Here is a 24,966-nt window from a genome sequence, read left to right on the forward strand (position 1 = left end):
GCATAGAGTGGGCTGGATAGCACACACACACACACAACACAAACACACACACACAACACAAACACACACACACAACACAAACACACGCACACAACACAAACACACGCACACAACACAAACACACGCACACAACACAAACACACGCACACAACACAAACACACACACACAACACAAACACACGCACACAACACAAACACACGCACACAACACAAACACACGCACACAACACAAACACACGCACACAACACAAACACACACACACAACACAAACACACACACACAACACAAACACACACACACAACACAAACACACGCACACAACACAAACACACAACACAAACACACACACAACACAAACACACAACACAAACACACAACACAAACGCACACAACACAAACACACAACACAAACACACGCACACACACAACACAAACACACGCACACAACACAAACACACGCACACAACACAAACACACAACACAAACACACGCACACACACAACACAAACACACGCACACAACACAAACACACAACACAAACACACGCACACACAACATAAACACACGCACACACACAACACAAACACACGCACACAACACAAACACACGCACACAACACAAACACACAACACAAACACACGCACACACACAACACAAACACACGCACACAACACAAACACACAACACAAACACACGCACACACACAACACAAACACACGCACACACAACAAACACACACACACAACACACACAACACAAACACACGCACACAACACAAACACACACACACAACACAAACACACACACACACAACACAAACACACGCACACAACACACACAACACAAACACACACACAAACACACGCACACAACACAAACACACAACACACAACACAAACACACGCACACACACAACACAAACACACGCACACAACACAAACACACGCACCCACCACAAACACACGCACACAACACAAACACACGCACACAACACAAACACACGCACACAACACAAACACACAACACAAACACACAACACAAACACACGCACACACACAACACAAACACACGCACATAACACAAACACACGCACACAACACACACACACACACAAACACACACACACAACACAAACACACGCACACAACACAAACACACGCACACAACACAAACACACGCACACAACAAAAACACACACACACAACACAAACACACGCACACAACACAAACACAACACAAACACACAACACACACACACAACACAAACACACACACACAACACAAACACACACACACAACACAAACACACGCACACAACACAAACACACGCACACAACACAAACACACGGACACAACACACGCACACAACATAAACACACAACACACAACACAAACACACACACACACAACACACGCACACAACACAAACACACACACACAACACAAACACACGCACACAACACATCTCCCTCATTGTTTTTAGCGAGTGAGATAACCCAGCACGCCTCCAGTAAGGAGCTGGAAACTGTAGCCATGCCAAATACCACACAGTTTAGGCCTGCAGTGGGGGGACAGTTGATTATCTCTGTAGCCTGGAGTCATGTTAAACTCTGGTAGGTGCAGGCTGCCCAGTGTTTTGACCACCCAGACCAGTGGCTGGATTGGGCATTTGAGCTGGAGGAGTACACTATTATTGTACCATAGAGATGATTAGAGATGACAGCTTCTTCCTCTTCTACTCTCTACTCTCTCTTCTCCTCTCTCTCTCTCTTCTCCTCTCTCTCTCTCTCTTCTCCTGTGCCTCTCTCTTCTTCTCTCCCTCTTTGTCTTTCTTTCTCTCTTTCTTTGGTGCTTCCACAAGCAGAGATCAATCCCCTTTTCGTCAATACCTCCACAGAGTCAATGCGTCTCATTGAGTGAGACTGGAGCCTAATTCACTGGGCTTTATGGACTGGCCTGGCAGGGGGTCTGAAATAGAATGGTGAGGGCCTGGTCTGTCAATGAGCTCCTCTTATTTCCCCCTACCACCCACTGTCCCCTCTGTCTCCCTCCACAGTAATGGTGTTGAATCTGACATCAGCTGATACTGACCTGACAGGCAGACAGGCAGTTCTCTGTCTGTCTGTGGTTACCACTGGAGAGAGACAGACAGCTCTCAACAATCTATCAGAATCTAATCAACCTCTGACAGGGGAGATGGACATGCTCCATCTCCTTAATGGAGGATCTTTCTCCTCTGACAGAACAGCTTCCTTCTCTCTGAAAGACTTGACAAAGTCCACCTGATCAACCGTCTGTCAATCTAATTTCTTAATGATAACATTTTTTAAAAGGCTGTAGATAGATATTGCTCTCTGACACGCACGTACGCGCGCACACACACACGCACACACACGTTTAGTTCTTCTATACTCATGGGGACCTCGAATTAATTTCCATTCAAAATTCTATTTTACCTAACCCTAACCCTAACCTTAACCATTAACCCCTAACCCTAATTCTAACCCTAACCCTAAATTAATTAATAAATGCTTACAATTTATGGAATTAGACCTAAATTTAATTTCTCTGAGATTAATTTCTTCATCATTACTGTGTGTGTGCTTGCGTGCAATGCATGCATCTATCTGTGTGTTTTTTAACATGCTTATAAGAGTGTATAATGCCTTTCTAATGCAGTAGTAAACAGAAGGGTTATTATACATGTGGAGGTTTATCTCATACAGCTGCAGCACTAAGGCAGAGCACAGCAGACATATTACTGTGGCTTCCTGCTCATGCATGTCAAGTGTTATGAGCTATGAGACCACATCTCTCTCTCTCTCTCTCCCTGTCCCTGTCTCTCTCACTCTCTCTCTTCCTGTCTCTCTCTCTCTCTCTCCCTGTCTCTCTCTCTCTCTCTCTCTCTCTCTGTCTCTCTCTCTCTCTCTCTCCTGTCTCTCTCACTCTCTCTCTCTCTCTCTCTCCCCTGGCTCTCTCACTCTCTCTCTGCCTGTCTCACTCCCTCTCTCCCTGGCTCTCTCACTCTCTCTCTCTCACTCTCTCCCTCTCTCTCTCTCACTCTCTCCCTGTCTCTCTCTCTCTCTCACTCTCTCCCTGTCTCTCTCTCTCACTCTCTCCCTGTCTCTCTCTCTCTCACCCTCTCCCTGTCTCTCTCTCTCTCACTCTCTCCCCTGTCACTCTCACTCTCTCCCTGGCTCTCTCACTCTCTCACTCTCCCTGTCTCTCACTCTCTCACTCTCTCCCTGTCTCTCACTCTCTCCCTGTCTCTCACTCTCTCCCTGTCTTTCCCTGTCTCTCTCACTCTCTCTCCCTGCCTCTCTCACTCTCTCTCTCCCTGCCTCTCTCACTCTCTCTCTCCCTGCCTCTCTCACTCTCTCTCTCTCTGTCTCTCTCACTCTCTCTCTCCCTGTCTCTCTCCCTCTCGATCTCTCCCCCTGTCTCTCTCACTCTCTCCCTGGCTCTCTCACTCTCTCACTCTCTCCCTGTCTCTCTCACTCTCTCCCTGTCTCTCTCACTCTCTCCCTGTCTCTCTCACTCTCTCCCTGTCTCTCTCACTCTCTCCCTGTCTCTCTCACTCTCTCCCTCTCTCTCCCTGCCTCTCTCACTCTCTCTCTCCCTGCCTCTCTCACTCTCTCTCTCCCTGCCTCTCTCACTCTCGATCTCTCTTCCTGTCTCTCTCACTCTCTTCCTGTCTCTCTCACTCTCTTCCTATCTCTCTCACTCTCTCCCTGGCGCTCTCACTCTCTCCCTGGCTCTCTCACTCTCTCCCTGGCTCTCTCACTCTCTCCCTGGCTCTCTCACTCTCTCCCTGGCTCTCTCACTCTCTCTCACTCTCTCCCTGCCTCTCTCACTCTCTCCTTGCCTCTCTCACTCTCTCTCTCTGTCTCTCTCACTCTCTCTCTCCGTTTCTCTCACTCTCTCACTGTCTCTCTCACTCTCTTGCTCTCTCTCTCCCTCTCTCACACTCTCTCCCTGTCTCTCTCTCTCTCTTCCTGTCTCTCTCACTCTCTCCTTGTCTCACTCTCTCTCTCCCTGTCTCTCTCACTCTCTCTCTCTCCCTGTCTCTCTCACTCTCTCTCTCCCTGTGTCTCTCACTCTCTCTCTCCCTGTGTCTCTCACTCTCTCTCTCCCTGTGTCTCTCACTCTCTCTCTCCTTGTGTCTCTCACTCTCTCTCTCCCTGTCTCTCACTCTCACTTTCTCCCTGTCTCTCTCTCTCTCACACCCTCTCACCCTCTCTCTCTCTCTCTCTCTCTCTCTCCCTGTCTCTGTCTCTATGGATTTCAATTCAATTTCAATTTATGGGGCTTTATTGGCATATGTTTACATTGCCAAAGCAAGTGAAATAGATTTTAAACAAAAGTGAAATAAACAATACAAAAATATCAGTGAACATTACACACTTACAAAAGTTCCAGAAGAATGAAGAAATGTCATTATGTCTATATGCAGGGTTGTAATGATGTGCAAATAGTTAAAGTACAAAAGGGAAAATAAATAAACATAAATATAGATGGAATTTACAATGGTGTCTCTCTCTATTAGAGGAAGTGGCTGGGCTGAGCAGGGTGCCGTTGCTTGCAGAATGAGAAAGAATAGAGGAGGGGATGAGAGGAGAGGGTGTTTGTGTAGCTCGGCAGAGAGAGAGAGAGAGAGAGAGAGAGATCTACAGCTTTTCTGCCTGTCTCTGTGAAACAGAGAGGAGAAGAGTAAGGTCTTCTCGTTCACAAGCTTATCTGTGTGTGGCTGCAGATGAACTTGCAAACGTCAGATGCCTGCAGCAGCCACGGTTTCTTCCCAAGAACCAGGGTCACTGCAGCACAGGGACACTGCAGCACAGGGACACTGCAGCACAGGGACACTGCAGCCTGCCCTGGAGCCACTGACCTGAACTACAGCTACCGGAGTGTGTTTGTGTGTGTGAGAGAGAGCCTGTCAGAGTAATTGATGTGTGAGCGTGTGCCTCTATGGCTAAGCAGCAGTAGCCTGCTAGAGTAATTTGTGTGTGTGCACCCTTTCACGGCTCTTATCAGCTGTTCAGTACACACAGCGGTAGGGTAGGAGGGGGTTGAGGAAGAAGTGTGTGTGTGTGTGTGTCTGCATGTGTATGCATGTGTGTCTGTGAGGCATTCTCAGGTGAGCAGTGCTGTAATTGGAGGCTAAGCTTTGATACTCTGACTCTGTGACACCGGCATGTGTGTGTGATACCGGTGTCAGAGCACACATGACAGGAGGAAGTGACACAGCTCTACTCGCGCTCTCTGATTTCCTGAAGCCTCTCTGGTGGAACGCTGTACGGACCCAAATCTAAGCCGACCTCCCCTCTCCTCACCTCCCCTCTCTCTTCACCCCTGATCCTGTAGTCCAAGCCTATCTGGATAGCTGCAGACACAGGACTGTGAATGACCGGCAGTGGATGCTTGTATTGAGAGAACTGAGCAATACTTGGACTGTGAGCTTTAGTGGTGTGTGTCCATATACTGATCTACCAAGGGACTGGCTGTGGATTCAGAGTGGAAGTGAAGAGCTCTAGGACTGAGCATTGTGAACAGTGTGTGTTACTGAATGCCTCTACAAACAGAGAATCCCCTCCTTGGGAACAATCAGAATTCCTCCTGCGGCTCTGCTGGGTGTCTATAGGCAGCCGAGGGCTCGTATTTAACTCCTAAATGACTGGCAGCAACAGCATGAGCAGCGGCTACTGCAGTCTGGATGAGGAGGGAGAAGACTTCACCTTCTTCACCGCAAAGACCACCTTCTTCCGCCAGCCCCCAAAGCTGGTTAAGGTACGACACAGATAAAGAGATGGAGGGAGGGGTTGTCAGTTTTGATGTCAACAATATTCAGCTGAAAAAGGAGAAGCGTTGAGCTAAGAGGAAGTAGGCACTAGAGTTCTTCACAGGTCCAAAAAGTTCCAAAATGAGCCTGGGGCTTTGCATAAATATTTTTGGGAAATATAGAGACCCGTTCTGAACGGACCTGAGGACAACTAGCGAGGTTATTTATCATCAAATATGATTACGTAGTACCTGTCTTGACTACATCAAATGTTAGCTAGCTAGGCTAACTGAGGTTGCAGTGCATGTGCTTTCTATCCTACAGTTACAAACCACAACAACTCCATTCAGAATATGTAGCAGCTTACCTGTTGGCTCTTGGTTGTGTTGTTGTAGTCTATCCTTCTCCTTTAACTTTAATTCCGTCTTTTTTAATTGCATCTTCCATTGATTAGATATGTCCTATCTTTTGCCACACAAGGAACAAGGCAATATGGCTGTAGCCTATTGCCGCTTTGATGATTGGCCAACAACAACAACAAGCTCCACTCTCGTGAAAAGCAAGAGCAGTAGTATAAATGATAAACTGTCTACTGCAGCAGTCATGTTCGGATCTGTACGGTCCCTTCCAGATAAGTCAGTTAAAGTTGAACATACCCGAGACAATCATATCAGATCCAACCTAGACATTATTTAGAATTCTGGATCCAGACCCACACGGGTCCCGGATCGTGTCTCGGTATTCGGGTGGACCCTTGAAGACACACCTCACGCCTGTTTTACTGTGTGTGTGTGTGTACATGCATGCTTGCATGTGTGTAACAGTATTGCTCCCATCCATCTCCTCGCCCCTACCTGGGCTCGATCCAGGGACCTTCTGCACACATCAACAACTATCTCCCACGAAGCATCGTTACCTATCTCTCCACAAAAGCCACGGCCCTTGCAGAGCAAGGGGAACAACTACTTCACGGTCTCAGAGCGAGTGACGTCACCGATTGAAACGCTACGAGCACGCACCCCACTAACTATTTAGCCATTTCACACCGGTTACATGTGTGACAGAGATCCTTCTGCCATATCATCAATCAGCTATCCATGCAGCCTTGTAGGAGCGAGACCTTCTAGGACAGTTTTTCATGACTTAGATCTGAAAGGGCTGTATAGGAGCAATATGTTAATGGTTCCATCAGCTGTTGTCGTTGTTTCCTTAGTAACAGGATAGTTAGTTACATAGTCACACACCTGTCCTTGATTGTGAGATTTTCTTAAGGGCTCGCTCTCTCTTTCCCTTTCTTTTCCCTCAGAATAGTTCAGCTGGACAAGGTAACCGTAGCAACAGTGGATCTCACTGATTCTGCTTTGAGTTAGAACTCCACAGGACACACATATACACACTTTCATTTTTACACAGCGGTGGTGCCGTCCTCCGCCAGAGAGGGGAATGTTTGAGGCTTGTTTGTTTGTTCATATGAATAGTAATCAGTTGTATAACATAGGACTGTAACTGTGTAGCTGCAGATTTACAGAATAGTAGGTACTACCAGAGCCATGGATTTAAATCAATGGCACTGGGTTCAACATGTTAGTGCAGAAAATGCCTCCACACTCTACTCTCACACACCCACTGGGAGACTGTTCTCAAGGCTTTTAATGGACTGCATTTCCTTCTCTTTCATACTGTACACACTCGTACATGCACACACACCCACACATACACACACATACACCTACACACACACATATTGCAGTGTATGGAGGAAAGTGTTGCTGATTAGAACAGAGGGCATAGAGATTATGTTGTTTTAGAATCAATCATACAGTTACACAGACATTTACACAGACACTTACACAGACACTTACACAGACACTTACACAGACACTTACACAGACACTTACACAGACACTTACACAGACACTTACACAGACACTTACACAGACACTTACACAGACACTTACACAGACACTTACACAGACACTTACACAGACACTTACACAGACACTTACACAGACACTTACACAGACATTTACACAGACACTTACACAGACACTTACACAGACACTTACACAGACACTTACACATACATTTACACAGACACTTACACAGAGGCCTTTGTCAGTGTTATCTTAATACCTGCGGTGCCTCTGCTCTCTGGTTTGGAAAGATCACAGTCACAAAATAATTCAGACCCGGCCCGTGTTTGTCTGTTTGTGTAGTTTGGGTTGCCAGGGTGGAGACTCTTGTGACCCAAAAACAAAGGACCCAGTCTTAAACCATGACTGAAAGGTACCAATTCCTCATATACTGCAAGAATGATTGCCATGCTCTAGTACTTCTGTAGAAGCAGTCGCCCTGTACAGGAAAACCACCCTGTCACCCACTAGCGATTGAAAATGAAAAACAGGCACGCAAATATATACGAAAACCACAGTCTTCCTGTACTCTCTGACATAATCCACTAATGTTTGTGTTGCAGGGGCGGACTGGGACTAAAAATCATCCCTGGCATTTTTAACACACCAGGCCCCCGTTATTAGCCAGCTAAAGATAATTTTGCGCTAAAAGCCCAAGTTAGACAGGCCCACTGGGCTAAAAATTGACCTTCCCATCTGACATTTGCCCGAAATGCCAGATGGGCAGTCCTCCCCTGTGTGTGTCACTTTACTCTTCCTGTTATCTACAATGGCGCCAGCCACATACCTGGAATCAGCTATCCAAACCCTGACCATAATGTGGGAAACCCTACGTCAGGATCTAGGGCCGTTTTCCTCCTACTCCCAGTCCTACTATTATTCCTCAGACATTAGATTATTTTTAAACATATATACACTAGGGTTCAAATGTCCTTGTTTTTTTAAAGAAAATCATTTTTTTTGTCCATTAAATAACATCAAATTGATCAGAAATACAGTGTAGACTTTGTTAATGTTGTGAATGACTATTGTAGCTGGAAACAGCAGATTTATTATGGATTATCTACATAGGCCTACAGAGGCCCATTATCAGCAACCATCACTCCTGTGTTCCAAGGGCACGTTGTGTTAGCTAATCCAAGTTTATCATTTTAAAAGGCTAATTGGCTAATTAGAAAACCCTTTTGCAATTATATTAGCACAGCTGAAAACTGTTGTTCTGATTAAAGAAGCAGTAAAACTGGCCTTCTTTAGACTAGTTGAGTATCTGGAGCATCAGCATTTGTGGGTTTGATTACAGGCTCAAAATGGCCAGAAAAACACCAGTCTCAACATCAACAGTGAAGAGGCGACTCCTGGATACTGGCCTTCTAAGCAGAGTTCCTCTGTCCAGTGTCTGTGTTATTTTGCCCATCTTTTATTTTTATTGGCCAGTCTGAGATATGTCTTTTTCTTTACAACTCTGCCTAGAAGGTCAGCATCCCGGAGTCGCCTCTTCACTGTTGACGTTGAGACTGGTGTTTTGCGGGTACTATTTAATTAAGCTGCCAGTCGAGGACTTGTGGGGCGTCTGTTTGGGTGTAAAGCAAGGAGAGACACAGAGAGAGAGACTGTGTGTGTGTATATTTGTGCCTGGTGCTTTCTGATCACAGGAGAAGAGAGTGGGATGAGGGTGCAGATATAACACTGGATAAAAGTATGAAACCAGAAGCATGCACCACAAACACACACACACACACACACAAAAACCACATTCTATGGTATCTGCCTTGAGGAAATGAGGCATGGGTTATAGCTTCCACACGGAGTTGTGCCTTCCTCACACCACTCTCATCTCCCAATCTTTCTCCATCCATCCCTCCCTCCCTCTCTAATGTAATCTTCACTGCTCATTGTTATCTCAGCTGTGACAGCTCATCTATAGTAGTTAATTTGGCTATCAGAGAGATGGGGAGCTAAGTGTGTCTCCTCTCCTGTGTGCTTCCTCTACCGCAGCAGTCTGCTCAGGGATCAATGGTTTGGTAAACCGCCATCATAACGCAAGAGGAATTTAGTGTTGCTACGGTAAAGATGACTTGTCGAACTGACGTTTCTGAGACGCAGTCTGAGAAGAGAGTGCAGCTCGGGTTAGGTAGTCAAGTAGGTAGTCAAGTATCGTATGTGCTCACAGACACTTAAATGTCTGTCTATTTCAGAATGTTCTCTTTTCTGATGCCCTTCTATGACACTGAAGTGCTGGAACTTTCTGTATCACTTCACTTACATTATTACGGTTGTGGGGAAAGTTGAGTAAAGGTTGAATGTGTCAGGCTACAGTAAAAGGCCTGAATCTGTTCGTGGTGTTTCTGGGGTGACACTGTGTTTTCCCATGGAGGGGTTCTAGAATGTTCCCTAGCTGTGTGAAGTGTAATCTACTGGTCTGTGCTGTGTCTGGAAGTATGTGTTTAGAGGTCTCCTCTGTACCTCTTGTAAAGCTAAACCACCATGCCGCTCAGATAGTTAAGGTCAGACAGTTGTCCAGTCAAAACAGGACAGGCCATGGATTGTGTGTGTGTGTGTGTGTGTACTCCTGTGTCAGTGTGTTTCTGAAAGTTAGCACCCTCTGCTGTTTAGAGTGATAGCAGCCAAATGAGGGGAATCGTCATGAAACCATCCGAGAGGAAGTCAAGGTGACCTCGGGTCTAAGTCAAAATGACTGCTCTCTTTCTCAACTTTGTTGAGAAACGTCCACTTGCGTGTGTGTCAAAGGCTGAGAGCATCTGCTCCTCCGCCCGCTGTGACATCCCCCTGAGTGATCACATGACCTTCCCTGTCTGATCCTGTCAACGTGAGAACAACAGCAACATCTCATGTGTGAGCCATGTCATGTGCACTTTCCCTGACTGTGGATGTTCCTGGGAGCCCTGTGGGTCTGGTTGTGGGTCTGGTTGTGGGTCTTCTCTCCTGGTTCTCTTCCTCTGTCCCTGAGCTCTGTGTGGGTGTGGTGGGCCTTGGACCGGCAAGGGTGAAGTGTCAGTATTATTCTACTACTCCATTGTCACTCTCTCTTCTATAGGAATACACAAAGGGGAGGGAGGGCACTATATTTAGCAGCTAGCAAACATTAAGACACAAACACAGGAATTCCTGAGAGATTTGATTGTTTTCCAGAACTAAGAAGTAGTGAAGGAGGATTTTTCAGCGGTGACCCTTGAATCCACCACACACATTCCTCCAAGCACATCTGTATTCAGACAGATATAGGCCTATGTGTGAGGCAGGTGTGCATCTTCAACGTGCTTCTCTATGCCAAATAGCAAGCTATAGGAATATGCACACTATCTGCAGACATTGTGTTGCACATAATACAGTAATAATGCTGTGCCAATCCTCTAGCTTCTGTGTCACAGGGATTTCCATGCTGTTTCAAGGTATTTGGGCTCACCAGGTAGTCTAGCGGTTTAAGAACATTGGACTAGTAATTGAAAGGTTACTGGTTTGAGTCCCCGACCTGAAAAGGTTAAAGATCTGTCGACGTGTCATTGAGCAAGGCTCCTGTAAGTCACTCTGAATAACAGCGTCTGCTAAATGACTCAACTGTAAACTGTCTTTGTGTTAAAGTGGTGTTTAGTCTCGTGGTCCTTTAGAAATAATCTGTTTCTGACATTTAGACCAGTTTGCCCAAACTCCCTCTGCATTCTCCCTTCATTAACTCTAACTCTTATGTCAAGATGAACACACACACATTAAACCCTGCCATGGAAAGGTGCCGCACACACACTGAACACACACACATTAAACCCTGCCATGGAAAGGTGCCGCACACACACTGAACACACACACATTAAACCCTGCCATGGAAAGTTGCCGCACACACACTGAACACACACACATTAAACCTTGCCATGGAAAGGTGCCGCACACACACTGAACACACACACAGTAAACCCTGCCATGGAAAGGTGCCGCACACACACTGAACACACACACATTAAACCCTGCCATGGAAAGGTGCCGCACACACTGAACACACACACATTAAACCCTGCCATGGAAAGGTGCCGCACACACACTGAACACACACACATTAAACCCTGCCATGGAAAGGTGCCGCACACACACTGAACACACACACATTAAACCCTGCCATGGAAAGGTGCCGCACACACACTGAACACACACACATTAAACCCTGCCATGGAAAGGTGCCGCACACATACTGAACACACAACAAACATAACTCTCCACCCAAGAAGATGTCCTTATTCATATTCATGGTGGAGGAGAGGAGCAGAGTGAAGAAATGAGAGACAACATCCTGTTCAGACTGATCCTGCTCCCTGTCTCTGCTTATGCAAGCAAAGATATGCTGCACACACACAATGGACAAGACGACTGTACTGAATGAAGCAGACACACTACCCTCACGCCCTGAGGACTCCCATACATAAATGTATCATTCTCGATCCATCTCTTTTTCTCTCGGTCTTCCCCTCTTTTCTCTCTCTCTCTCTCTCTCTCTCTCTCTCTCTCTCTCACTCACTCACTCACTCACACACACAACTTGAAGTCCCAGAAGAATAGAGTGAAAAAGAGGAGAAGAAGCCAAACAGCATCAGAGGATGCATCTAGAAATAACCCAGTCAAACTCTGCGTTGCTCAGCAACCATGCCTCCACTCTTCCCTCCTCATCTCTCCTTCTCTCCCCCATTCTCCCTTCTCTCCCCCAACCTCATGATGAGCGAGTCTCAAGATGAGTTCTACAGTCACACTGCATGGGGGAGGTGGAGGTTTGTGCTTTTCCGTGGCTCTAGCAGTGGGAGAGATTGGAGATTGGATGGGTGGAGGGAGGAGAAGAGGAGAGGATGGGTGGAGGGAGGAGAAGAGGATGGGTGGAGGGAGGAGAAGAGGAGAGGATGGGTGGAGGGAGGAGAAGAGGATGGGTGGAGGGAGGAGAAGAGGAGAGGATGGGTGGAGGGAGGAGAAGAGGATGGGTGGAGGGAGGAGAAGAGGATGGGTGGAGGGAGGAGAAGAGGAGAGGATGGGTGGAGGAAGGAAAAGAGGAGAAGATGGGTGGAGAGAGGAGAGGATGGGTGGAGGGAGGAGAAGAGGAGAGGATGGGTGGAGGGAGGAGAAGAGGAGAGGATGGGTGGATGGAAGGGAGGAGGAGGATGGGGAAGGGAGAACAAATGGAGGAGAAGGGGGAGGGGAGGGAGGGAGGACAGGTGGGGGACAGGTGAGGGAAGGGGGAGGGAGGATGAATGGATGGGTTGAGAAGAATGGAGGGGATAAGTGGAGGGAGAGGAGGAGGAGGAGGGATGGAGGACAGGTTGTGGGGAGGGAGGGGGATGAGGAGGGGAGGAAGAGGATGGCTTGGGGGAGGGCAGGAGGATGTGAGGAAAGAGGAGTAGGGCAAGGAAGAGAATGAGAGGGAGGAGGGGAGAGGGAGACAAAAATGAAGAGTCACGCAACATTCTATAAATGTTATAGCCCAATAGGCAATGTCCAGAAGCCAGTGTGTGTGTGTGTGTGTGTGTGTGTGTGTGTGTGTGTGTGTGTATGTTTGAGAGTGAGTGGAAACTCCTGTGTCAGTGTGTTTCTGAAAGTTAGCACCCTCTGCTGTCTAGAGTGATAGCAGCCGAATGAGGGGAATCGTCATGAAACCATCCGAGAGGAAGTCAAGGTGACCTCGGGTCTAAGTCAAAATGACTGCTCTTTTTCTCAACTTCCCCCTTTACTGCAGTTCCTGTTTCTCACACAGCCTGTTGTCTGTTTCTCTCTGTGTGTTTCAGCAGAATGAGGTCAAAGAGGAACAGGAGGGAGGACCCAAGGCTCTGTCAGAAAAAGAGGTGCGTGCCAGGATAGAGGACTACAACTCTAACGTCTCAGAGAATGGCATGAAACTGGTGAGTGCTACAACACGTTACATATACACATGTAGTGTGTATACTAGTGTGAAGTATTCAATCTGATTTGACCAAAATTGACACACAGGCATCTTACTCTCTCTCACTCTCTCTCGCACTCAGGCTGCTGATGGCTTGTACACTGGCTTCATTAAGGTCCACCTCAGGCTGAGTCGGCCAGTCACGGTGCTTGCTGTGGACGGTGCGGGATTAGAGGAACTGTCAGGCAAGCCAGACAGACGCGGTCGACCAATGACGGTGTCAGAGGGCCAGGAGGGAGCGGGGTTGAGTGACAAGCGGACGTCGTTCTACCTTCCCAGTGACTGTGTGAAGCAACTCCACATCAGTAGTACTACCACAGTCAGGGAGGTCATACAGGGCCTGCTGAAGAAGTTTATGGTGCTGGATAACCCACGCAAGTTTGCCCTGTACAGACAGACACACCGCGATGGACAGGGTGAGTTATATACACATATACTTTCTGGTCCTACTGAGTGTAGGTCTGATAATATGCTAATAGCCTGGACGTGGAACCTGATGTGTCTTTCCTTTGCTGTGTGTCTAAGTAGATCTGTTTCAGAAACTTCCTCTGGTGGAGTGTCCTCTCTGTCTGAGACTGGTGGCAGGGCCAGACCCTGAGCTGCTCAGCTTTGTCCTCAAGGAGAATGAGACCGGAGAGGTGGAGGTAAGACAAACACACACACACACACACATACACACATACTGTGTGTCCTAAAACCATTCTCTTTAATATCACTAATACATCTCTCTCTCTCTCTCTCTATTTCTCTCTCTCTCTTCCTCTATTTCTCTCTCTCTCTCTCTCTCTCTCTCTCTCTCTCTCTCTCTCTCTCTATTTCTCTCTCTCTCTCTCTCTCTCTCTCTCTCTCTCTCTCTCTCTCTCTCTCTCTCTCTCTCTCTCTCTCTCTCTCTCTCTCTCTATTTCTCTCTTCTCTCTCTCTATTTCTCTCTCTCTCTCTATTTCTCTCTCTCTCTTCCTCTATTTCTCTCTCTCTCTTCCTCTCAGTGGCATGCGTTTTCAGTTCCTGAGCTGCAGAACTTCCTGGTGATTCTGGAGAAGGAGGAGACTGAGCGTGTGCGATTGGTGGAGCAGAGATTCACAGCTTACCGACAGAGATTGCAGAAGGCACTATGCGAGCATCAACCCTGATCCCTCACCCTTGATCCCTCATCCCTAATCTCTCACCCTGACCCTTCAACCCTCACCCTTCTGTTGACCCAGGGAGAGACAGGAGACCACTGAAGCTCACAGACTACTATTCTCCCCTCATTACACGGTCAGCCCCCCTCCACTCCTCCTCCTCACCCCCCTTGAGAAGAGAGGAGGGCTTGAGAAAGCATGGAAAGGGAAAAGGGGACTGATTAAAGGGTGAGTGGGCAGGATTCTGGAACATAATCAGTGTTTCCCTGGGAGGTGAAAGACACGATGAACTGACGGACCCTCTGGGCTCAGATATCTCATTTTGGTCTGACAATGTGACCTGATGGGTCTCCTAATGTTACATTGAATCTCAGTTTGGTCTGATTATGTTTTTAAGATTATACTGCTGCTATTGCAAGTGTTACTTATTTACTTCCTGATGTATTTACTAAGGCATGAGTCTCACCCTGCTCTATCTGCCCCAGCGCCCCTGCATAAAGATTCAGATGGACTACAACAGACATTACCATTCAAAACAACGCTCCATGGTGGATGGATCATTTGGAATGTTCCATTACTTGATGTTTACGATATCAACTCTCAGGTTGTCCCTGCATGCCTTCTGTCCAGGGTCGAGGGTAGGTTAGAAGGGTAGGAGACGGGTGGGTATGCTTGGGTTGAGATGCTGGGGTAAAGCTATGTTCGTCTTCATCTTCAGACTCCTCTCATATCAGTCCCAGGGATGTACACCAGTGTTTCTCATAGAACTGCTCTGCTGAGCTAAGGAGGCAACAGAAGAAGACCTGAGCTCTCTATCCTAATTTATTTATCCGAAATAATTTATCTGAAATAACCCCTCTATCTCAGGCGGCTAACTTTCACTTAATCCTGCATCTCCATCTACCTGGGTAACCATGCTAGTGTGGGTGGTGTTGTGCAGATAGACGTATATACAATAGATAATCTCCATCTACCTGGGTAACCATGCTAGTGTGGGAGGTGTTGTGCAGATAGATGTGTATATCATAAATAGATGCTATTCCCATAGACACTAGTCTCTTCAGATAGCCATTGAGTACCCTGACTACATTCACATAAACAGAGACATATATCTTCTGTACCCGTTATTCATTCACCCATCCTACAGAAGCTATGTCTTCCGTACCTGTTATTCATTCACCCATCCTACAGAAACAATCAGTAGATTCCTTCATTGCATGAATCGTCTGCTGGAGTTTAAAGCATTTACAGTTGATGTTTTGACTCTTCATATACTCTTCACCCTTCCCTCATCAATAACCTCTGACCTTTATCTCCTGAACCCTAACCTGGAAATGTACATTTCTCCTGATGGGAGACTGCTTTGCTGCTGTTCCCAGTGTCTGTGGAGAAGGTATGCAGCTGTAGCTACTGTTGTTAGAGGCCTGTTAGAGCCAGCCACTCTGTGCTGCTGTGACGGGCCCCTGAAGCCCTGCTACTGAGCCGACTGTTACAGGACCGAGTGAATGAGGAACTGATGCTCAAACACTGATTGAGGGTCAAAATGTCATCTGCCAGTAGTTGTTCCTGGTCAGTTCATGTAGTTAGGAAAAACTCCTGTTCCTATAGTTCATTGAGCTGAGAAACCCCATTCTGGTGATCACATCAAAGTTAAGAGGGACAGGGGCCGTGGGATATGCCTGACTGAAAAGATGACGTATTGTAGGAAAATACTTTTTTGCACACTAATTCTGGCCACAGATTGCATGACATTTGTGATTTTTTCATTCATTTTTTAAGGGAAATTGATCATACAATTAATGTTTATCTGAGTGTGATGCATATGTATATATGTAAACATTGGAGGACAAATTATTATTATTGATTATAACTATTGTTAGTTGAATTGGTGTGTGCGTCTGGGTTGAAGATAAAGGTATAAATGTTATATGATAGTTCATATCTATGTATTCCAGTCAGTCTCTCTCCTCGTCCAAAAGCACATGCCTTCCTGATGCTGAGCCCCTTCATCAAGCCTGTTTTATTCCTGCCCTCACAGGGCTTATAGAAGCCACACAAACAGATCTGAGACCAGACTACATGTCAACGATGGAAACCATAAGATTGTGTGTGTGTGTGTGTCTTTGTGTGCTTACATCTGCGTGTGTGTTATTTATTTTATGGTTCACCCGCTTCGGCTTGGTGTTAAGTGTCAGAGGATGTGGGCAATCAATGCTTTCCAATAATCTCTTAGTTTGGTTTATCTGAATAATCAGATGTGTATATAGATATCTGTAAAGAAAATGAAGAATTAAATAAATGTCATCCTTTAATGAGTCTCCCTCGTCTCCTTTATGAGTTCATTCTCACTGTTTTCTGTTCCGGAAAGTCCCCTGGGTACACTCATATCATACCTCATGTGTGCTGTTCACTCTGTGCTGCTGACTTATGTCCCTGTTTATGTAGTCGCCAGGCCAGCTTCCTCTCTGTCGGTGGTGGTTCTGCAACTCCCCAGAGTTCAACCAGCTCCTTCTAAAAGGCCTCTTTTAGTTTCCTTTCCATGAATGAAGAGTCCCAAATGGTTTCCTGTCTGCTCCAGAGGTGTACTCATTCAAAAGCAGAGTTGGAGAGAAAGTCAACTGTATTATTTATACTATAGATAAGTATATCTTTTTTTGTGTGTTCGCGGTAACATAAGAAGTGCGCTTTGCGCCTCAAATATTTTGTGTATGGAATGTTTTGTGTATGGAATGTTTTGTGTATGGAATGTTTTGTGTATGGAATGTTTTGTGTATGGAATGTTTTGTGTATGGAATGTTTTGTGTATGGATTTTTATAGCAGGGCACCTCTTAAAGGGGTTATCTCTTGGGTTGCCATGAAGTGGATGCAGATGATATACCTGAAGGAGGTGAAGTGATTGGTGAACGTTGACTGACCTGTATAGTGGATGGAGTAAGGAAACCCACTTCGTCCATGGTATTGTTTTTTGATGAGTCAGGCTTTATGAGATAACCTGTAAGAGTTTTTGTGCATGAGAATATCGTATGCCAGTTGAGGTTATATGCTGCAACTGTGGTGGTGAGCATGCACCTGAGTCCCTGGATAGCCTTGTTAGTGTGAAGGAGACAGAGGTTGTTTGGAGCTGGTGAGAAGAGTGGAAGAAGCGAGTGGCGTTGAAGGCACAATGGTAATTGAGACTGCACCAATGATTGTTTTTTTTCCTCAGCAATTTGAGGATCCTGATATATTTAATGATGGTATTTATGAATAGACAAAGACATCAATCACGTGACACCATTCATTCCTATGTGAAAACTTAATAGCACATTGAAGCCAAATTAAGTCAGTTAAGATGGCGTCTCATGGAGAAATAACATGCAGCAGTTTGAGCTACTCCAGGAAGTGATGTTCCAGGCTGGCTCTGTGCTGCCTCCTCTCATTGAGTAATGTTGCTTTCAAGACAACTGGGAACTCAAAAAAGGCTGGAAAGTCTGAGATCTAGAAAGATGCCAGAGTTTCCGACTTGGAATTCAGAGTTTTTTCCCCACTCAGAGCTAGTTTTTTTTCCAAGTTCCCAGTTGCCTTGAACACACTGATGTCGGAAGTTTCCGATTTCAGAGTTTCCAGTCGTTTTGGACATGGCATACATAACTCAAGTTGAAGGCCGTCCGGGGTGATGCAGGCTGCCATTAGCAACTAAATTATCCTTATAACTTCTTCTGTGTGTAATTCTAAAATAATCGGTTCAAAGACATACATCGGGTGTATTACTGGTACCACGAGTGTCCTCTAAACATTTTTTTACTCGAAGATTGACATTTTTCCATTCACTATTTTGGGCGATCCTGTTTTCTGCTAACAATGCATGCAGTACCACGGTCGGCCTTGAACTTCCGTGAGCATTTATTGCAATGCTCATAAACTGCACAGCACAAAAGAAGAAACAACCGGAGAAAATTTGCAGCAGAACGCTTTTTGGGTTGAGCCTGTGTAGGGATGTCTTGAATTGGAATGTGACTGAAGGAGTGGAATGTTTATGAATGTCTTTATTTTTGTATTTTGGGTGATGTCGTTTTTTCGCCCCTTTCATACAATTGGTATGTTTTCTATAGTTTTACCACCCGTACAGTAGGTGGCAGAATGCACCTCTAACACTTATTTCCAGACGCCCTAATACCATAGAAGAAGAAGAATTTAAAGCACACTTTACGATTAGATTGAAAAACTCGGGGATATTATTACAAATATTGCCGCGTAAGTACGTCGGCAGATTGAGTTGTCATGTTCGTGAGGAAGACATCCATATGTTTTTTAGTGGTGACTGGAGGTTGGTCTGAAGAATGAGTAAGTTAAAGGTGTTAGCTAGCTAACATGGGCGAAATGGCGACTGCTGACTAGTAGCTAGATTGTCAGCTGTTGTTGATATTTAGCCAACACAGTAGACCTACTGACCCGTCGTCAGCACTGCTCGTTCTCGCTCATGCACGATCTAGTGTTACAGGTACGGCTTTGTGGAGTACGAGTCATCATTGAGCACGCTCGTGGTCCACGCAGGGGCCGTGGTGGTGGGGGTTATAAGAGCGGAGCTGGACGTAGTAAGTGTACTCTATACATTTGTATAAATGCATCACATTAGACTTTTTTTCTCAGGTATGATGACGGGGAGTTCCAGCAGGGGGCAGTAAAGTCATGAACACAACACTTCGATAGCTCTTCCAATGATACTAGATTATTCTCTGTGGCTTGCAATTTGGAGGCCCACTGAAATAATACCTCTGTAGCCGTATAAATTCAATTTGAATCAAGCACAACATTGTTTCAAGTTGTATTAGTCGTATGTACTGGTACGCATGTTATCCATCCATCCAACAAAATGCTTACTTGCAGCTTCATTAAATATTAGAAAGTGTTTTGTATGTATGCAGTGTCTTGTTTGCTGAAATTTCCTCTCAAGCCATTGCTGATCTTTTATCCCGTGAAAAACACAATTTGATGCTGTTGTTGAACACACTCAATAGTATTTTTTTATTTGTGTGTGTGTGTGTGTGTGTGTGTAAACAGCCCAGCTATGATGTAAACTAAAGGATATATGACCATGCAATATGTTCAGTATATCATTTGACTTCAACATTAACAAAGTCCTTCATGTTTCAATTTAAAAGAGGCCACTGCGGGCATGAGTTCGTATCCCTGGAGGCTAAGATGACTGGTTAAGATGACTGCCTGTCCCGTTTTGCCTTGGCTTTCACCTTAATGTGTGTGTGACCTTTGACGTATGACCTCTTGGTTGACCTTACCGGAAGCCATGATGACGGCAGCCTTTTGCCAATAGACAAAGGTGATGGTGAGGAATCCCATTGGTTTTTCTGTTTAAAAAAGAAATATCGCAAAAGGTTAAAGCCAAAAAAACATGTTGGCGTATGTTAGCTGACTGTTAAACAAGAGAGCCGTTTGCATCCATTGTAAGTCATAGGATATCTGTACAGTGGTAAATTTCCATCAGCTTCTATGGTATCAGTTGGTAGTCGTAGATACCCCCCTTTTTTAGTATTGTTGATGTGATGTTGACTTTTTTGTATTTTATACAGCAAAATAAATGTGAAATTGAGGTTGAATCAAGGAAATAGGCATTTCTCTTCTTGAGCTTGTATGCATTGAGCAGGAATGCTGTCCATTCCCTGTGACTGCTTTGATGCTCAGATGGACATTGGCTGAATGTGTTACTACCTCTACCAAGGCAATGTTAGACCACATCACTCATTAGTACAATCGTGTTTGGGAGCTAGTGGCCTGTTGTCCGGACCTCTGGCAGTCTCTATGGGGGTACCACAGGGTTAAATTTTCGGGCCGACTCTTTCCTCTGTATATATCAACGATATCCCTCTTGCTGCGGGTGATTCCCTGATCCACCTCTACGCAGACGACACCATTCTGTATACTTCTGGCCCTTCCTTGGACACTGTGTTAACTAACCTCCAAATGAACTTCAATGCCATACAACACTCCTTCCGTGGCCTCCAACTGCTCTTAAACGCTAGTAAAACTAAATGCATGCTTTTCAACCGTTCGCTGCCCACACCCGCCCGCCCGACTAGCATCACTACTCTGGACGGTTCTGACTTAGAATATGTGGACAACTACAAATACCTAGGTGTCTGGCTAGACTGTAAACTCTCCTTCCAGACTCACATTAAGCATCTCCAATCCAAAATTAAATCTAGAATTGGCTTCCTATTTCGCAACAAAGCCTCCTTCACTCACGCCGCCAAACACACCCTCGTAAAACTGACTATCCTACTGATCCTCGACTTCGGCGATGTCATTTACAACTGAGCCTCCAACACTCTACTCAGACTGCATCCAGTTTGCTATCACAGTGCCATCTGTTTTGTCACCAAAGCCCCATATACCACCCACCACTGCGACCTGTACACTCTCGTCGGCTGGCCCTCGCTACATATTCGTCGCTAGACCCACTGGCTCTAGGTCATCTTTTGGTCTATGCTAGGTAAAGCTCCGCCTTATCTCAGCTCACTGGTCACCATAACAACACCCACCTGTAGCACACGCTCCAGCAGGTATATCTCACTGGTCATCCCCAAAGCCAACACCTACTTTGGCCACCTTTCCTTCCAGTTCTCTGCTGCCAATGACTGAAACGAATTGCAAAAAACGCTGAAGCTGGAGACTTATATTTCTCTCACTAACTTTAAACATCAGCTATCTGAGCAGCTAACCGATCACTGCAGCTGTACATAGCCCATCTGTAAATAGCCCACCCAATCTACCTACCTCATCCCCATATTGTTTTTATTTACTTTTCAGCACACCAGTATTTCTACTTGCACACCATCATCTGTTCATCTATCACTCCAGAAGTAATTTGCTAAATTGTAATTACTTCGCTACTATGGCCTATTTATTGCCTTACCTTGTCACGCCATGTGCACACACTGTGTATAGACTTCCTTTTTTTCTCTATTGTGTTATTGACTGTACGCTTCTTTAGTCCATGTGTAACTCTGTGTTGTTGTTTGTGTCGCACTGGTTTGCTTTATCTTGGCCAGGTCGCAGTTGTAAATAAGAACTTGTTCTCAACTGACCTACCTGGTTAAATAAAGGTGAAATAAAATAAATCGGTCCACATAGGAATAAAAGTCCAAGGACCAGTTCTAGTAGACCCCATGAGTTTTCACCCCCACTGTGCCATACTGACTGACGGTCTTGTCCGTGTTCTTTTAAAGACGGTAGTGGTTACAGCAGCCGAAGCCCCACTGGCTAGGATACGTATTGGCCACCTGTACGCACAGAGGACCGCCTTATTGTGGACAGCCTCTCCAGTCGCTGCAGCTGGCAGGACCTAAAGGTGAGCACTGTGTGTCAAGTCTCCATCTTTCTCTGAAAACGGGTCAGAACAAGTTATTTGTTTCAAGCACAAAAAAAATGTGCCTGTTATTAATTTATACAATATATTTTTGATTGACAGGACTTCATGCGCCAAGCTGGTTGAGGTGACATATGCCGACACTCATAAGGAGTGGCCCAACGAGGGGGTGATTGAGTTCTGCTCCCGCTCAGACATGAGGGCCCTGGACATGCTGGATGGCACCAAAATCAACGGGAGGAAGATCTGCCTGGTGGAGGACAAGCCTTGCCACTGACGCTCCTACTCTGGCAGCTGCTCCTGGTCAGGATAGTCCTGGGCCTACCACATAAGGCAGCCGTTGGGTCCTTATGGCCCTCCTGTTATAAGTGGTGATATGTTTAATTTGCTGTTTTTCTAGTACCAAAGCTGATTAGTTATCCAGGCTTACAATGTGTTTGATCTCCCAGGTCTCATAGCAGACGTCACTTTCGCAGCAGGAGCAGAAGTTTTGGCAGCCACTCCAGGTCTCACTTACGGTAAGAGAACTCCACTTCACATGGCTGGAGTAGCTACATAGATGAATACTTAGTTTATCCCAGAGAGGAAATGTCATTGTAACACAACTAGTTTTAATTTGTGTGTTTGTTCTCCACAGGTCACACTCGTAGTATACACCGCTCTCGATCCAGGTCCAACCAGAAATCACGTTCTAGATCCGGGAATTCCCACCTCTCCAAGTCACTCAAATCCCGTTCCAAGTCCCGCTCACGTTCTCGCACCAGGAAGTCATGTTCTCACTCCCACAAGTCTCGTAGCTGCTCAGTGAGCCTCAAATCCAGCTCTCACTCCGACGCCCGTATGTCTCGCTCCAAGAGCTAGTCTAAAGTCTAGTCTGAGCAGGAATCCAGAAGCCACTCCAAAGAGAAGTCTGTCAGCAAGAAGTCCTAGAGTCGCTCCCCGACCCCCACAGAGAATGGAAACAGAGCGTGCCCAGTCCACCTACAAGTCTCCCTCCCCACAAGAAGACCATCCCAAATCGAAGTACCCCGCCATGCACTCAGTCTCTCGCTCCCCCTCATGCTCTAAATCCTTCTCCTGCTCCCGATCCAGGTTGACCTCCAAAATGTAATTGCACTTGTTTTAGTAGGAAGTATGGAAGATGGTTTTAAAATCATTTACAAATCGAATGCAGTGTTTCAATTTGCCCCATTATGAGCATTTGGTTTTATCGAAGTTGGGAATGTAGTGCTTTTTAACATTGTTTTTAACTTTGCATGAGAACCAGGATGAAAGATTGTAGATTGCTGTGGAACGCATTGTAGAGGAATTGTTCTCAATTTCCTTATCTGTATGAGATTGCTTATGCTTCATGTTATAGGTACTGGTTGATGTTTGTTTCAAGAGGAAATTATTGATTCTTATTTGTAATCTCTTCCTCGCCATCTTCTGCATTGCTTTGAAACTCTCCTTCCAGACCCACATCAAACATCTCCAAACAATCCAAAGTTAAGTCTAGAATTGGCTTCCTATTTCGCAACAAAGCATCCTTCACTCATGCTGCCAAACATACCCTTGTAAAACTGTCCATCCTACCAATCCTCGACTTCGGCGATGTCATTTACAAAATAGCCTCCAATACCCTACTCAACAAATTGGATGCAGTCTATCACAGTGTCATCCGTTTTGTCACCAAAGCCCTATATACTACCCACCATTGCGACCTGTACGCTCTCGTTGGCTGGCCCTCGCTTCATACTCGTCGCCAAACCCACTGGCTCCATGTCATCTACAAGACCCTGCTAGGTAAAGTCCCCCCTTATCTCAGCTCGCTGGTCACCATAGCATCACCCACCTGTAGCACGCTCTCCAGCAGGTATATCTCTCTAGTCACCCCCAAAACCAATTCTTTCTTTGGCTGCCTCTCCTTCCAGTTCTCTGCTGCCAATGACTGGAACGAACTACAAAAATCTCTGAAACTGGAAACACTTATCTCCCTCACTAGCTTTAAGCACCAACTGTCAGAGCAGCTCACAGATTACTGCACCTGTACATAGCCCATCTATAATTTAGCCCAAACAACTACCTCTTTCCCTACTGTATTTATTTGATTTATTTAGCTCCTTTGCGCCCCATTATTTTTATTTCTACTTTGCACATTCTTCCACTGCAAATCTACAATTCCAGTGTTTTACTTGCTATATTGTATTTACTTTGCCACCATGGCCTTTTTTTGCCTTTACCTCCCTTATCTCACCTCATTTGCTCACATCGTATATAGACTTGTTTCTACTGTATTATTGACTGTATGTTTGTTTTACTCCATGTGTAACTCTGTTGTTGTATGTGTCGAACTGCTTTGCTTCATCTTGGCCAGGTCGCAATTGTAAATGAGAACTTGTTCTCAACTTGCCTACCTGGTTAAATAAAGGTGAAATAAAATAAATACAAAATAAATCTCTGGTAGTCTGGCATTAAGTCATAATTCATGATTGGTTATAGCTAGATGGCAAGGCATTCTGTTATGACATTCTTCACAAATCAAAAATAGAGGGAAATGAAAGATCAACAGTCAGATATTTTTCCATAATTGTTTTCCCTATGTTTTGTTACTTTCCTTCATGTTTTGATTATTAATATGCATATTCATTTAAAAAAAAACATAAGCCTTTATTTAACTATACAATTGCTCAGAGAAAGATATTTTGTTGTTTAACAAGTAATCAATACTCCGGCGCACTCCCCTTGCGAGGATTATGGCGCTGAACAATTTCACAAAAATGTTTTATGAGTTTGGAGAACACATTGGGAGGGATCTTAGACCATTCCTCCATACATTTTTTCCAGATCCTTTATATCCTTTAGTCTGTGTTTATGGACTGC

General features: G+C 45.5%; 2 protein-coding genes and 1 pseudogene across 7 annotated transcripts in view; 2 read left to right on the forward strand and 1 right to left on the reverse strand.

Moving 5' to 3' along the window:
- Nucleotides 1–17,052, forward strand: part of LOC112244670 (ras association domain-containing protein 5) — a 44,947-nt gene extending 27,895 nt beyond the window's left edge. For 2 of the 5 annotated variants that reach the window (XM_024412397.2, XM_024412399.2), the window contains exons 3-6: nt 13,465–13,578; nt 13,702–14,035; nt 14,148–14,263; nt 14,606–17,052. In XM_024412397.2, coding sequence (XP_024268165.1) covers nt 13,465–13,578; nt 13,702–14,035; nt 14,148–14,263; nt 14,606–14,749 — 708 coding nt within the window. In that variant the 3' untranslated portion in view covers nt 14,750–17,052. Of the gene's footprint in view, nt 1–4,651; nt 5,789–13,464; nt 13,579–13,701; nt 14,036–14,147; nt 14,264–14,605 lie in introns of those variants that run through there. The other 3 variants (XM_024412400.2, XM_024412401.2, XM_024412398.2) reach the window with 3 other exon arrangements.
- The window catches only part of ccdc186 (coiled-coil domain-containing protein 186), a 1,196,038-nt gene that overhangs the window by 199,062 nt on the left and 972,010 nt on the right, over nt 1–24,966 (reverse strand). The gene's annotated exons all lie outside the window — the stretch shown is intronic.
- On the forward strand, nt 17,488–23,660 carry LOC112244664 (annotated as a pseudogene).

This window comes from Oncorhynchus tshawytscha, linkage group LG25 (assembly GCF_018296145.1).
Source record: "Oncorhynchus tshawytscha isolate Ot180627B linkage group LG25, Otsh_v2.0, whole genome shotgun sequence".
NCBI classification, from domain to species: Eukaryota; Metazoa; Chordata; class Actinopteri; order Salmoniformes; family Salmonidae; genus Oncorhynchus; species Oncorhynchus tshawytscha.